The 15,510-nt window shown below is 40.7% G+C and overlaps 2 protein-coding genes across 2 annotated transcripts in view; one reads left to right on the forward strand and one right to left on the reverse strand.

Moving 5' to 3' along the window:
- On the forward strand, positions 1–6,521 carry ucmab (upper zone of growth plate and cartilage matrix associated b). The gene is made up of 5 exons (XM_069695177.1): positions 1–423; positions 645–707; positions 814–909; positions 5,004–5,102; positions 5,180–6,521. The coding sequence occupies exons 1-5, from the start codon at positions 366–368 to the stop codon at positions 5,275–5,277; spliced, it is 414 nt and encodes a 137-aa protein (XP_069551278.1). The 5' UTR covers positions 1–365; the 3' UTR covers positions 5,278–6,521.
- Positions 6,045–15,510, reverse strand: part of camk1db (calcium/calmodulin-dependent protein kinase 1Db) — a 23,071-nt gene continuing 13,605 nt past the window's right edge. Inside the window, exons 4-11 of the mRNA XM_069695174.1 lie at positions 14,347–14,485; positions 13,813–13,939; positions 13,465–13,540; positions 12,330–12,442; positions 10,553–10,631; positions 9,759–9,846; positions 9,430–9,592; positions 6,045–7,910 (exon numbers count right to left, since the gene is read on the reverse strand). Coding sequence (XP_069551275.1) covers positions 7,759–7,910; positions 9,430–9,592; positions 9,759–9,846; positions 10,553–10,631; positions 12,330–12,442; positions 13,465–13,540; positions 13,813–13,939; positions 14,347–14,485 — 937 coding nt within the window. The 3' untranslated portion in view covers positions 6,045–7,758. The remainder of the gene's footprint in view (positions 7,911–9,429; positions 9,593–9,758; positions 9,847–10,552; positions 10,632–12,329; positions 12,443–13,464; positions 13,541–13,812; positions 13,940–14,346; positions 14,486–15,510) is intronic.

A 15,510-nucleotide genomic window follows, 5' to 3' on the forward strand; every position in this document is an offset into this window, starting at 1 on the left:
TTTCCCCTATGTGATTAAAGAAACAGGCCCTCACAGGCCTGTGCTGCTGAAGGTGCACGGTACAATGGGTCCATTTATGGTGTCACATCAGCTTCATTTAATTGCAGCTAAAATGGAAAAAAGCAGTGGGTTTATTAAGTCAAAATTAAACCTCCAGCACATTCCTCACACTTGGAAGCCCACTCAGGTCTTTGTTGGACTGAGCCTCTTATCAGATCTGCACGGTCACTCCCTCCCTCCACTGACAAGCAGTCAATATTGCCCCGGGCTCTCCAACCCCACCTCTCTCATAGACACTCACCTCACTCCCTCCTGCTCTCCTTCACTGCTCATATCTCAAAAACAATTCAGACACAGAGGTAAAGATGTCCTGGACGTATGCAACCCTGCTGGCTCTCCTCACTGTGCTTCTGGCACTTTCCTGTGAGTTTCGTGCAGAAGAACGTGGCTTATTTTTAATGGCACTTATGGATTTGAATATCATTTGTATCTTCTCAAAAACATTGTAATGTCAGATGTTTATTAGGGCCCGAGCACCGATGGTGCGAAAGCCCTATTGTTTTTTTCTTTGTAATTCATGGAGAGGTAAGCATGAGACATCAGACTCTGTGATTTAGTTTGGCCCTTTCACATTTTGTCCTCAGTGTCTCCAGAGGCCAAGTCTGCAGCTGTGCCCAGCAGCACAGGCAGAGTTAAAGATCCGCAAGGTAAGGAGCTACATCAGCTGCATCAGCTGCATATCTCCTACTGTTGCCATCCTCCCTTTTTATCCCTTAATGTTGTCAGCTGAACCAACTCCTGTGTCCACTGCAGGTCCTCAGAAGAGGATCTTTATGAAAGAGGCCGATGCCTTAAACTTCTTCAGAAGACGCAGCAGACGGGCTACGAAGTCTCAGGATGAGATTAACGGTGAGTTCACCTTAAAAAACTTTGGACTGTGGTCTGGTCAGCCAAAATGTGTGTCTGTGTATGTGGTTGTGTGTTTGTGGTATTTGGTGGCATCTGTGTGTCATTATACAGGACAGGTTTTGGCAGCAGTATCACCCTCACACCTTAATAGAAGTCAATATGTTGAATCGAGAACCATTCATCTTAATAAATCTTTAGGATTCATTTTGAGCAAGTAACCGATCAATCCTGCAGTGTTGACAGCTTAAAGTTATTCTTAATAATGTATTATATAATTCTTAAAAACGGGAACCACTTTTGGATTCCTTACAGTGGAGAGTTTTTGGTCCTGCACACCTGTCATCGTTGTTGACTCTTAAAACAAGTAATATTTGCAAATGTTTAGATAAATCTTCATGATTCACCTTTCTTTTTCTGCTGATGTTATGGGGAAGTTAATCTGGTCAAAAGACAATCACTGCCAGGCAAATTTAATGTAAAATAATTTGATTGTAGTCCCATTTGAAGTCCCAAAGTTCCCATTAAAAGCTTTCACATTTGATGATTTTAATAGAAACTGGCATAACTCTAAAAACATGACAGTGAAGGGTAGATCACTCCACAAGTGTCAACGTGACGCATTGGAGTCTAAAAATAACCAAATTAAACTTTAACTGTAGAAAATGTGTCTCACCCTGAAAAAGAGCCCGATACATTGGAATATACATCAATAGAAAAAAAGTATGTACAACATGCTAGAGATCCACAAGTCACAGCATTGATCGTATACACACAAGCTAAATAGTACTGGTACCTTTGTTAAGGCGCTGAATTCTGCATGGAACAAGAGATGAAACCTCTTTTGTACCTTTTTTTTTTGTCTTCATCCTGATCATAACGCTGTGATACTGTGCTGAAAACGGGTGGCATTAATCTCCGAGATAGATGTGTATGTCTTGTTTTATTAAAATTCACTTCTGGCCTCAATAAGAGGTGAAATTACTCGATAAGATGCAGACCTTTCGCTTCCTGACTGTACAGTGAGCAAACATGTTTACAGCTCTCTGAATGTTTTGATGATGACGGCAGCCAGCAACTGTTAACTGTATTCTGGACCTGGCACGACCAGAGGCCACCTTAGACCTGTCTGTCCTCAGAGCACCTCTGCTTCCTCTGCTGGAGGCTGCAGCGGGAACCACGGGGCAGCATGGAGCTCTCTCACACACACACACACACACACACACACACACACACACACACACACACACACACACACACACACACACACACACACACACACACACACACACACACACACACACACCAGTGGACATCTGCCAGCGTCCCCTTCTGAAGCCTTCACACACTGCACAATGTTTGACATTCTCGAGTGATTTAACGGCACTGTTAGGGGCAGGTCTGCCAGCAGGAAGGTGAGAGCACACTGATACTGCTGCTCCTAGTCTGAGTTGTGTAACTCGCCGTGTGTCTAACAACAACGAGACACTTTGTGCAGTTAAAGGATGAACAAAATGAACACAAAGCAGAGAACAGAGTGAGAAGACCGAGATGGACGAGTGAGTGGGTGAGCGGCTGGGAGCTGAATGTGGAATGTGCCAACACACAGGCAGAGAGGGGTCAGAGAGAAAAGCAAGTGAAAAAGTGAGACAAATAATCCGCTCACATTGAAGAGCCTCTCCTGCTGCACACTGACATAAAAACACATCTCCCTTTCAGGCTGATGAAATGCGTAAAGGACAATATTTGATATAGGTATTAGCTGTTTCAGTAAGGCAAGGCAAGTTTATTTGTATTGCACATTTCAACAATAAGGCAATTAAAAATGCTTCACATACAACCATTAAAAGCATCAAAACATAAGGCAAAAGAAAAGGACAAGTAAGAGCAGTGATTAAAACATTAATCAAGCTAAAAGGAGGATAAAAGTTACAGTGCAGTTTAAAACATCCTCAAATCTGGTTCAGTGAAAGTCAGCAGCAAACAGAAAGGTCGTCAGTCTTTATTTAAAGGAGCTGAGGGTTGCAGCGGACCTGCAGGTTTCTGGGAGTTTGTTCCAGATATGTGGACCATAAAAACTGAATGCTGCTTCTCCACGTTTAGTTTTGACTCTGGGAACAGGAAGGAGACTCGTCCCAGATGACCTGAGGAGTCGGGATGGTTCATAAGGTTGCAGCAGATCACAAATGTATTTTGACCCTAAACCATTCAGTGCTTTATAAACCAACAGCAGGATGTTAAAGTTGATTCTTTGTTGGACAGGAAGCCAGTGTAAAGACTTCAGAACTGGAGTGATGTGATCCACTTTCTTGGTCTTAGTAAGAACTCGAGCTGCAGCGTTCTGAATCAGCTGCAGCTGTCTGATTGACTTTTTACAGAGACCTGTAAACACACCATTACAGTAGTCGAGTCTACTGAAGATAAATGCATGGACAAGTTTTTCCAAATCCTGTTGAGACACAAGTCCTCTAATCCTTGATATATTCTTCAGGTAGGCTGATTTTGGAATTGTCTTAATATGGCTGTTCAGATTGAGGTCTGAATCCATAACTACACCTAGAGTTCTGGCTGGGTTTGTGGTTTTTAACATCAGTGATTGAAGCTGAGCGCTGACTTTCAATTGTTCCTCCTTGGCACCAAAAACAATTACTACAGTAGGTGGATAAGGTGACGAACAATTTTGAGGCAAAAAGTTTTGACATCTAAACGTCGACATCTGAGTCCACACGAATGCTGCCGTTTGACTTTGGAGTTTTTCTGGGAGTTGGTGAGCCATGAAAGCAGGTCAGCGGCGGTGTGTGAGGTGAATAAAATGATGGGTGATTAAACCTGCTGTGCAATGTCTGAAAGAGATAACCAGAAAAAAGAAGTTATGTGACCACAATAATCACTCCGCTGAATAAGTTTCACGTGTTTGTGACAAAATACTGACCTCTACGTTCATCTGTAAATCTTGTTCAACCTTGTAATTTACAGCTTAATGACTTGAATTCCCAACATGAGCTTCATTTTCCACTGCATGCACAAACTTGAGCTGAGAACCCTGATAAAAGGTCAAAGGTCGTGACCTTACTTTGAAAAGGTTAGCAGGGCTGTGCCAGACGTTCCCTGTCTCAGCTGATGCCTTTTTATAATGTTACTGCAGTCGGTATGTAAGCTTCACGTACTCTCCGACATCTGGTCGGAGTATTTGAACGGGTGCTCGTCTTCTTCACACGTCCCAGCAGGATGTTCAAATATTCTGTTGGTACACTTTAACTCAGTCTGAATACCAAATCAAGCAAAACCTTTCACATTGGGTAGCAGAGGTCCATAGTTTACTTTAGCTTTTATCTAGCTATGCTCACCGTGTGACATGAGTGTTGGGAGTTAATGGACGACTTTTAAAAGTAGATGGGTCATCTGAAATATATCACAAAGGGTTTCCCTCCCTTCTCTGGTGCCCTGCAGGCATCTGCCTATAGCTGGCCTGTGTTTAAAAACATCCCCAGACACAGTGATTCACTTCTGTGGTATTTGTTGAAATGAAGTTTACCAGTTATTGTGTTTAGTGTTGGTGTTTGAGAGTGTGTGTCTAGACTTGAATGTGAGCTTTAAATGGAAACTGTGGTTCCTTTATGTTGCTGCAGTTAATTTCCAGACTTCAAGATTTATCCCCAGTGATCCTGGGGAGAGGGCTTGTTGGAACCCTTTGGACTGAGCTACTTTAGTAGTTCAATCAATCTCAACAACAACATACTACATTAAAGTGCTGCTGCATCAGTGTTAATTATCTAATAATGTATGATAATGGTCAGTTTCCAAGAATGAGTACTTTTCATACTTTTAACTTCATAATTTTGTACCTTTAAGTCATAGTTTGATTGAAGCAACACTTATTTTTTGTTTTAAATTGTTCTATTGCCAATTTAACTAAAGTAAAGGCGAGTACTTCTTTATCAGTCTGTCATTTTGGTACCAACTTTCAATTTCCTCATCCATTTCCATCCAAGAACATAAATTCCAAATCCACACCAAATAGCAGTGAGATTAATATAGCACATGAAACGACTGAATCTAAGAAGCTGATGATTTAATTCGACCCGCTGTGCTTGCAGCTGAGCAGAAGCAGGTTTTGGCTGCTGATGAACGAAGGAGAGAGTTCCACGAGGAGAAGAGGAATGAGTTTGAGAGCTACGCTGAAGAGGAGAATGATGGTATGTAAACCGTTCATATCGGATGCAGCTGAGAGGGAAGAGCTCATTCACTCACTGAAATGCTCCTAATCTTCCAGAGCAAGATGAGAGGACCAGAGAGAGCACCGAGCAGTGGAGGGAGTTCCACTATGACGGGATGCATCCTCCCCAGGAGTACAACCGTCACGCCATCTGAGACTCTGGAGGCCTCAGAGGGGAGACGTGATGCTGTGAGCAGACAGATGCCAGTTTTAAGGAGAGAAACATCCTTAACTTCACAACTATATTCTTCACTACAACATTACTGCTAGCACAGTAAAGACATCAGCTACAGGATGAGATTTTTTTAGACATATTTGGATTTGTTTTCTAGATATTGGTTTTACAGTGTTTGGGATCCCAAAGACCCGACCGCTGCATGTTCAAAGGCAATAACTCTAAATAGTTTTCATTTTTTCACCAAAGGTTTTGTCAATTTTTCTTACAACAGAACCGATGATTTACAGGTCTCTTTAGAGGTCTCTTGAGATAAGCAGAAGTAGTGTGTCATTTTCTGTACATGACTTTAAAATAATTCATCATGAAGTATGAAGTTGAGGAAACAATGTTAAATATGTTATTCAAGCTGTTAAGGAGTAAACTGGTGTCCTGGCTTAATAGATATGCAATTATTTTATCACCAGAAGCAGCAGAAGTGTGAATATACTTACATATATTGTATAAGTAATGTTTACAAACTATGACTTGATATTTACTTCCTGTCAAAGAAGCAACAACACATGCAAACAAGCCTCTTTTTTTTTTTTAATACATGAATCTCTACATGTCAAAAGCACATTTCTGCAACATGTAATACATGCACACTGAGGTGATTTCAGTGCTTCATATTTTGCTTTCTTTAGATGATTTTAGGGAGAAATCTATATTTGAAGACAAAAATAAAACACTCAAGAACCAAGCAAATGTTGTTGAGAGTTGTATTTACAATAAGTAGAGGCTCAAAGTCTGTCGATATTCACCACAGTTTTTCATAATTCAAGCCTTCGATGTTGGGCAATTTCTGGTGGAAAGTTTCATTTTTGTTTTTGCCCATTCATGTATAGTGGTTAAAATTAAATAGAAATACCACAGAGAAAATACAAAGACAGATCTCCCCTCTTCTCTGTGTGAAAGTCTCTAGAGAGTGAGCAGGAGAGAAAAGGAGAAAGAGTGGTTCTGCTAAATTCAACAGGCCGGTATGAAAGCACAGTGATTAAACAGAGTGAGTGAGCTGTTTTTTAGACCAGCCACTTCATGAGCGGAAGCAGAGCAACAATATTGCAACTACTGAACTGTACATTACCGATTTGACTGATCTGACTCTGCAGGTGGAACAATATCAACCAGGATACATTCGCATTCATTTGTCATTTCAATTCTTCTTCTTTTTTTTCTTTTTTTTTTTACCACAGACATAAATGCACTTTTCACTGGTGAACACTTGGTTTACATCCTAATATAGTTTTGGGGTTTTAAAGGGAAAACAATCCATTCAGTACCGGTTAGTTGATCCTGATACCGGCAATAAAGAAAGAAAACAACTCTCAAACTCTCCCAGCGGCACATTAGAATAATATGCAATATTTGGAGGTTTGACTCTTCAACAATCCTCGTCTGAAACAGCGGCATTTGATCCCTCTGAGAGGGGTTTGGTTAGCTTCATGTTCACATCCCTGCAGATCCCTGAGAACTGGTCACAAAGCGACAACACGTGGTTGCCCTCCTGTGGTCAAGGAGGACTTCACAGTCACGGCAAATTGAATTCATCAAATAAAATTACAAAGTAACAACTATTAGATACTGCATTTTTATCATTCAATGCAGTGACCTTTCAGTCTGGTCTAATAACACATTTACACATTTTCTGCAAGTGGTGTTCTTACAAAAGTCATAATATATTGTAAGAAAATAAATATTCCAATACATTAGTGCAATGCATTGGCCCTCTCAGCAATCCCAGCCATGACTGAAGCATATTGTCCTGCTTGTATTTCATGCCCGCACACTAAAAAGCAGAGACACAACACATACTCTCTTACTGTTGGGAGTTATGACGCCGAGAGCCACTGCAGCAGATACCACAGCAAATTAACACAAGCTGTCAAAATAACAAGTTCAGAGTGCAGATGATGTCACAACTATTGACCACAGCTTGAAGCTTATATTTCACTTGTATAAACATGACTCCACTCAACAGTTCCAGGCAGGATATTTGTACAAGGCATACAGTGGAACATCCTGTCAGAAATTACGCTCACAGTCGAATATGACAGCAGCTTCAAGAAAGAGTTTCCTTTAGTGTGGCACTTCCTAGACCGGCTGCTTGTTTGTCTGCTAGATGATCATGATCCAGGCTAGACATGGCCTCTGCATTAACAGTTTCAGGTGAGTCGCTCCCCTTCTGTACTTCCAGGTCTGTATGACAGTGGGAAGGGAGGCAGGGGATGCCGTGCTGAGCCATGGTAAATGGAGCTGAGCCAGAGCTCCTCAAATTCCTCCCGTGATAGGCAGAAACAGACGGGAGGTGGCGGGATGGGCAAACTGGGAAACAAAGTTGAATCACGAGGCCTGGGGTGGTTTTATTTTCCCCGTCTCACAGCTCCGTGGTCTCCCAGCTCACCTCCCGCGGAACCTGGCGTCATTTAGTCCCAGTGTGGATGACGGTAACCGTGGAGGGGCGGGGCCGAGACGGCTCAGCCACCACCGACGGTTCCTCTCCTACGGGAGCGGCAGCATCAGAGTCTTGATTGTACACTTTAACACCAGATGGCAAAGGAGCTATCGGAGGACCTGTGAATGAAAAAAAAAATAGTTTCAGGAAGAAGTTGCATGTCATTTACTGAGTTTTTGATGAGAAGAAAAACAAGTCCAAGTCTTTTAGATTTTCAATGGGACCGGTGTGTTTCTTCAGAGCTGCTAGTCGGATGGTTGGATAACATCCTAAAACCGCTGAGCCCTGTAAGCTTTTATTTATTTTTTTTAACGAAAGTAAATGCAATATTCAGCCATGGAATAATATCCATAATAATACACAGTTTGGCCATTCATGGCAAAGATAAATAAGCTTATATGAAGCTTTGGCTATTCTGAAAATAATTCATAGGACTGTCAGTTTTTTTAAGGGAATTTTTTGGCATCATGAAAAATACAGTATCCTTGCTAGAGACTGTCCTTTTTCCAAAAAAAAAAAATACTCTGTAGGTCATTTTGAGCATGCAGCTTATTACAACCCACAGTGACATTTTAAAGCTACCTCTAGCAGTCACATCAATTAAAAACAATCTGGTGTCTAAGGTGTCTTGTCATCAATGACTTTTGACCTGACATGAAACGCCCAAGACCTCTTACGGTTACACTGCATTATGTGATAGCAAGTAATGTATTCAAATTTCCAGTTGGTACCATGGAAGAAATGCCAAAAGAAAGTCAAATATGACATTTTGTTGTGGAATCACAGGAACGTGACTCAGAGAAGTGACGCAGTTCAGATGTTGTCTACATAATGGTTTCTCCTTGTTAGGAGGAGGCGAGTTGGGTGGATGTTTTGATTCAGTGATGGATTTGGGTGCAAGAGACCTGTTCTCTTCCCCTTTGCAAAGATTAGTCAATAATTTTTTTTACAACCGCATTTACTGTTGCCATGACAACAAAACATTTCAAGTCATCATTTTAACCCAAACCATTATCTTTGCCCAACCAAGTGCCTAAACCTAAACCGGGAAACACACTTGTGGATCGTATTTGAGGACAGGAACAAACCACCGGTCGTATGGTTTCGAGAAATCGTTGGCTTTAAATTTTCTTCTTGTTTATTAGATCATATTGGGCAGACTGTCACCACCACAGCACCATCTGTGATATACAACTGTATACTATGGACATTAAAGCTGCAGTTATTAACCGTTTTCATTTTCATTTCATCCCATGATTTGATTTCTACTTAATTAAGAACTTAGTGTATAAAATATCCAATCTATAAATCATAAAACCACTATAAAACAGTTGATAAGCTAGAATTAGAATTTCTTCATGAATTTTTGTAGAATAATTTAATAAATGATTATTTTATTATGAGAGCAAAATTATATAATGGTTAGTAAATAAGGATTGCTCAGAGAGTTAAATTTTTAAAGATCATATGTTAAACTAAATGACTAAACTGTTGAAAATCAGACCTTGAGAGCTTGTTTAACAGCTGCCGATTAACTTAATGGGGAAGACAGCGGAGTGAAAAGGCCCGCGCTGAGTGCGGTATTAGAAGTTCCACATGTTCGCGTTGGTCAACGTGAGCGTCTGAAGTGTCACTCACAGTCCTTCAGGGAGAGCGGGGCGCAGTCCACAGACTGGCTCTTGGCCGGAGCTCTGCTCTGAGCGTTGGGGACCGAGTTGCTGCTGTGGAGGCTGCTGCCAAAGCTGGTGCCCAGCTGCAGACGTCTCATGTGGCGGATCACAGCCGTCGCATTAAAGGCTTGCTGTGAAGAGAGGGTGTAAACAGAAAGGTGTAATACTAAAGACACGTCCCCGGAGAGATGAAACCACCTACATGGTTTTTTTTTTCATTCAAAAAGAGAGTAAATTAAAATATTGTGTTTGTGTTTGTAGTAATATGCAATAACCAAGACGGTCTCCTGCGCTTACCCTCCATTTGCTTTTGGCAAAGTTTTTCCGCATCTGCCGACTGACAGATTCGTGTATGTTCTTGCAGAGAGCAGTGCCTCCAGCAATCCTGGAAAATAAAGCCAACTCCTTTTAGATCATGTAAACAACAATTCACACGTACCAAAACAGCATTACCCCAATGATTTACTTGTGTGCTGTAATACCCTGGGAATCACCCTCATGCCGTTTTCCTATTTGCTCCCATCATTTACTTTCTTTCTGCTAAAACACCTCTGATTGATGGGCTGTTGTTTTTGTAGGAGTTCACACACTGTATCACTCTGTCACATTCATCTTAATATGTGTATGAAACCTTGTCAATGAAAGCCAATTCTCTCTCTTATGACACCTGTTACCTTTGTGTCAGAAGGACCACCTGCCCGAGACCCAAAAAGCCCATTACTGGCAAACAGCCTTAATGGCCACCTCAGCTGGAGACAGCAGCCCACGCAAGCTCGTTCTCATTAGCTGCGACGCAGGCTTGGGAGGACATCCCAATTGTTCATTAAAGCTTCCACATTCTTTAAGGATCCTTCAGCACACCTGCCACTCATGGCATCCATTTATTCAGCAGATTTCTCTCTGAGGGCTGGCGGTACAGAGCAGAGGTGGGCTCGCGGCTATGGTGACAGATGACAGTGGGAGGACAAGCTCTCCATGACAAATGCGTAAGCCTGGCAATCTGCGTCACACTGCTGTGTAATCGCACCGAGATGTGCAGTTCCCTGTGATTGTCTGGTTGGGGCGCAGTGTGGCGCCGGTTAGTTTCTCACCAGGGGTGCTCAAGAGCCTGATCACAAGTGAATCTCTTCTCTGGGTCCTTCTCCATTAGGCAGCTGATGAAGTCTTTGGCTGAGGAGGGAAGTGAAAAAGTCAAGAGCACATCCAGCTGAGAACACGTTTTGTACTCTGCCACATTCAAGGATTCAAATTTGTTTGCAATGCTGTATTTTATGGGTCCTGTAGTCCTGGATGAAGACAGTTCATAAAAAGACCAATGTAATTAGATATACCACTTAGAGAAAACAAAGACAATGATGTGAGTGCACATGTACTACATACCAGCCCTATTATTCTAGTTTTTTGGGATAATGTAGACTCCACTTGGCTAAATCTTCACTAAAGTTCTGTGACTATCAATGAGCACCAATTAGTTCTTTGTACAGTTTTTAAAGGAGGAAACAACAAATGCTAGACTAGCTGTGTTTAAAAGTCATGGCAATTGTAATGGATAGAAAAAACTGACATCCATTTCAACACAAGTAAATACAAATGTATGACTGGAAACTTTTTTTAAATGATCTGTTGAATTTGATGTTTGTCAGTAATTTACAATTACACAAAAACATGTTGTGCTCTATTCAAGTATGATTATTAACTAACTAACTCTGCCATTAAAGCATTGTCCTTTCCAAAAAAAAATTGGATTTATTTTGTATCTATCGATGGAGGCCCAAACCTGACAAATACAACAGTGAGAGGTTACCCGGTGTGTCAAAAAATAACTGAAGGGTTGTCCACTGGCGTAATGGTTAATGGGCATGCTAGATGATTACAAAATCCATGGTTCAGTCTTTGGCAAGGTCTTTATTGCATGTGTCATAACGCTCTTCTCGTTTCTGGTCTGTCTAAATTGTTAACTGTCAAATGAAGGCCAAATGAAAAAGAAAAAAAAAAAAAAACTTAAATAACCAAAAAGAGTAAAACATATGACTTTCCTTTAACCTCCAAAACCAAGACGGCAAAAAGATGTTTTTCACAGCACACGTTTTGACTTCCTTCTGATTGCAGAAAAAGCACAGATGAAACCATTTTTGTTGACGATGACTCCATTCCATCAAGTGTCCCAGTGAACCATGACAGTGAGCCAGCATCTACAATGATCTGCTCTCCTAAATTTAAAACAGCTGTTTTTACGTGTAATAATTTTACCTGCGGTTTTCTTGCTAGGACAAGCTGTGAAAAGGGTTCATTGATTGTTTTTCTACTGATTTATTTAGCTGGAACAGTATATCTGAGCTTCTAATTAGCATTAACGAGCTAACCTCTTAAGAATCACTAAAGCTATGAGTCATGGAGTTTTGTCTATGGGAACAATTGTTGTCACTTTTACTTCAAGGATTAGGTGCATCTGAAATACACCCTTCCACTTCACTGGGACTCTACTAAAAATGAAATGAAAAAAAATTGTAATTGGATAAATTAATAAAATGCATGCCAATATCCCAGAAAAGTAAGGAGCAGAAATATTAAACGAGCTAGTGGGAAATAAATACAACAGGGGGGAAAAAATATATGGATTTATTTCACCAACTAACCAGAAGGACAAAAAAACAACATTTTTAATTTCTAATTAATTGTTATGTTTTAGATTTGTCTAATAGGCTTTAATTGGTTTTTGGTCACTTTCAGGACTCTGTACATATGATTGTTATTTTCCAGAATATCATTAGGGAACTAAACAACCTGTCATATAACATTTGACCGTTTATTCAAACACAATATAAAAACCAAACCACACACACAAACACAGAGTTCATCATAGCTCACCAGAGTCTGAAATGTCATCCCAATACGGCGCGTCAAACTCATAGTCTGCCTTGAGAATCTGCTCAAAGAGCTTTGAATCGTTCTCATCATAGAAAGGAGGGTAGCCACAAAGCCTGAGAAGATGAAGATGGATGATTACACAACAGCAGTCCATGTGAATGTCGTCATCCAGCTGATGTTAGAAACTTTAACCCAAATCTAAAAGGATTTGCTGTGGCCTAATCTCACTTACTGGCAGTTTGATTTTTCGTATAGCATGTCAACAGGAGACAGTTCAGAGGGATTGTCAAGAATACATGAACATTAAGAGGGAAATAACAGGACAATGACAGTCTACTTTCATATGATATGGGAAGAAATTGGCATATAAATTGAAGATGTGCTGTACATTTGAGTTGTGCTCTTGATTACGCAACAGTATAAATTATTCCATTACAAACACCCGGCAGAGGCCACACTTATGAGGACATCGGAAACATTTGATTACCTTAAAATTCATCACGCCTCACGAACAGATAACAACACCAGAGATTTTCTCTTTGCCAACGAGCAACGACATTTGACTTAATCAGGTTGGCAGCTTCAAATAACACTTTCCTCTGAAAGCCTTACAGGCTCTGTAATATGGAAACAGCAGCTGTGGGCATCGCTCACCCAACAGGGGTTTAATACCGAGAAGGCTTTATCAAAATCTGGATGTGTTTCTTTCACGTTGTTGTTTGAAGGTTTTAGAATGATTTTAGGTTGTCTTTAAGTCACTGCACCACATTGTCTTAAAGATGTTATGTTGCTATTTTTATTTATTGTAGCTATTGTAGGTTGAGGTTCGAGTTTTGAGCATATGCATGTCTTGCAAGGGCATTTAGTCTCTCCCCATCTTAGCGTGGTCACTGCATGTTAGCATTCTAACGTTAGCGTTGAGCTCGCCTGACCTAAGAGATGTTAACTGTTTTACAAAGTTTGTCTGTGACTGTAACTTTCTTGGTCAGGACACTTTCAATAAAGAGCTTTTAAACTTTGTGGTTTTCCTGTGGGTTTCTGATCTGAATGAAGATTTTTTTTTTGTTTTTTTTAACAGGTATCAAACACAAAGAAAGTTTCACCTTATTTCAATATTTTTAAATGAAGTACTCACAGAATATAAGCGATGACCCCGATAGACCAGCAGTCTACAGCTTTACTGTAGGGCTTCTGTGCTAAAACCTCAGGAGCTGGAACAAAGAAATTAATCTTATTATTAGTAAAAAAAAAAAAATTTAAAAATCATATTTATATAGCAAAACAATGCAGACAGTGTTTGACCTTTCACCATGACACAGAGGCTGGAGAAGAACATTAATATTTGTTGGATTGCCTGTAGCAGATGGCGAAGGTTAACCTGTGGCTACTGGCAAATTAAATCAGGTTGTGTTTAGCCAACTAGAACATCTAATTATCTCAGACTAACTTTTCACCAAAGCCGCAGCTCAGAGAGCATCCTCACCCACATATCCAGGTGTTCCACAGGCGGTGGCCATCACGCCACCTGTTCCCTCCATCTTGGACAGGCCAAAGTCACTGATCATGATCTTTGACTCGTCATGAGGACTGAAGTACAACAGGTTCTCAGGCTGAAAATAAAAGGAATGAGTCAAAACAAGTACCTGTGCTTGTTTGTCTGCATACTTATGTAAGCTGTCTGGGTACTTATATAAGCTGGTGTGCATTTCTTTTTCTATGCAGTTGGATATTAGTCATTCAGGCAGTAAAATGTCAGACAAAACATGAAACTAAATCCCCTGGATTTGGCTTTAAAGAGTTTTTGTGGCTCATCCAAGAGGCTTCATCAGTTTTCACGGAGAAGGAAAATCCCTGACATTTGACCTGTGTGGGTGATCACCACCAAATGTAACGTCACTTAAACAGCAGGGACTCCCTCTCAGGAAGGCTGAAGAGATCTCATGGACCAGCGGCAAAACACAGTCAGCGCTTCAACAACAAATGCATGTTTGATCATGAATATTAAATAGTGTGGTACCTTTAGGTCTCTGTGCACGATGCCCATTAAGTGCAGATAGTTTACTGCATCCAAAACCTGCCGAATGAGCCGACTGGCATCCATCTCCGTGTAGAAGCCCTTTTCTACAATGCGGTCAAACAGCTCACCTCCAGACACCCTGTCAGCACACGCAAAGGAAGACTAGTTTATATAACACTGATAATGGTAACAGTTCATTTATGGAGCAAAGTATGATTACAAAGTGATTTAGGTGGACATAAGACAAAAGTAACTAAGGGTCTGATTTACTAAGATCTCAAATAAAGGGTACTAAATTGCACATTGCTTTTGAAACCCGTTTTGCGGGTGATTTACTGAGAGTAATTGCTTCTTTCATATTAGGTGCAAATCGCTCTAATTAAACGAGGCATTTCCGTGTGTTAAAGTGACTGCAAAAGCAAAAGGAAATTTGATCCCATTGAAATTAACAAATATAACAAGAAAAAAGATTATCAGCAAGGAAGTCAATGCCGTGGAAATAACAAAAAGATCAATAGATGAAATTATGAGAAGATGGCAAGATATCTGGAGAAAGAAAAAAAAAACGGCTTCGGCAAATAAAAGGTGGATTAGATCCTCTAACAAACACCGATCAGCAGGTCCAGCTCTTTATGTGATGAGCAGGTGAATTAGTTTATTCAGTGCCTCGCGAGTGCTCGTGAACCCTATGAATCTACTTGTGAGTTCTGCGGGACACATTCAGGACCTGGGACAGTACACCTGAATAACGGGACTGGGTGGGATGTCCAAGCAGTGATACGCTGGAATGACCCAGAGGCAGGGAAATGCTGAGTCGCAGGGGGGAAAAAAATGTATGTTGCACTGCGTTGTCTCCTCCTTGTTATTGGTTTGAAATCATCATTCAGTTCATTCAATAACTCAGAAATGTCATCGCTGGACAGACGATATGTCTGAATCATTTATGCCTCTGACATCAAAATTATTTCTACAGGTGTAAAACCACGTTCTCAACGTATTCTTTGGTTTCCCTGCGTCTCCTTCTCACAACAATAAGAGCAGCCGTCTCTCCTGATTTGTGCACCTGATTAATACCTTCAGTCGTACTAAAATAAACACGCAATCACTTCTCCTGTTTCTACTTTCAGGTTTAGTAAATATCATTGCGGGTGCTACATTTATGTA

Source organism: Brachyistius frenatus, unplaced genomic scaffold, assembly GCF_029030835.1.
Source record: "Brachyistius frenatus isolate BFR_SWC_R1_liver_20210118 unplaced genomic scaffold, ASM2903083v1 Contig_19, whole genome shotgun sequence".
NCBI lineage: Eukaryota > Metazoa > Chordata > Actinopteri > Embiotocidae > Brachyistius > Brachyistius frenatus.

What these genes read in the sequence shown, in the direction of transcription:
- ucmab (XM_069695177.1), top strand. Translation starts at nt 366, where the DNA reads ATGTCCTGGACGTATGCAACCCTGCTGGCTCTCCTCACTGTGCTTCTG. An exon ending in CAGAGTTAAAGATCCGCAAG is followed by an intron (nt 708 to 813) that starts GTAAGGAGCTAC and finishes TGTCCACTGCAG; the next exon opens with GTCCTCAGAAGAGGATCTTT. An exon ending in GTCTCAGGATGAGATTAACG is followed by an intron (nt 910 to 5,003) that starts GTGAGTTCACCT and finishes CTGTGCTTGCAG; the next exon opens with CTGAGCAGAAGCAGGTTTTG.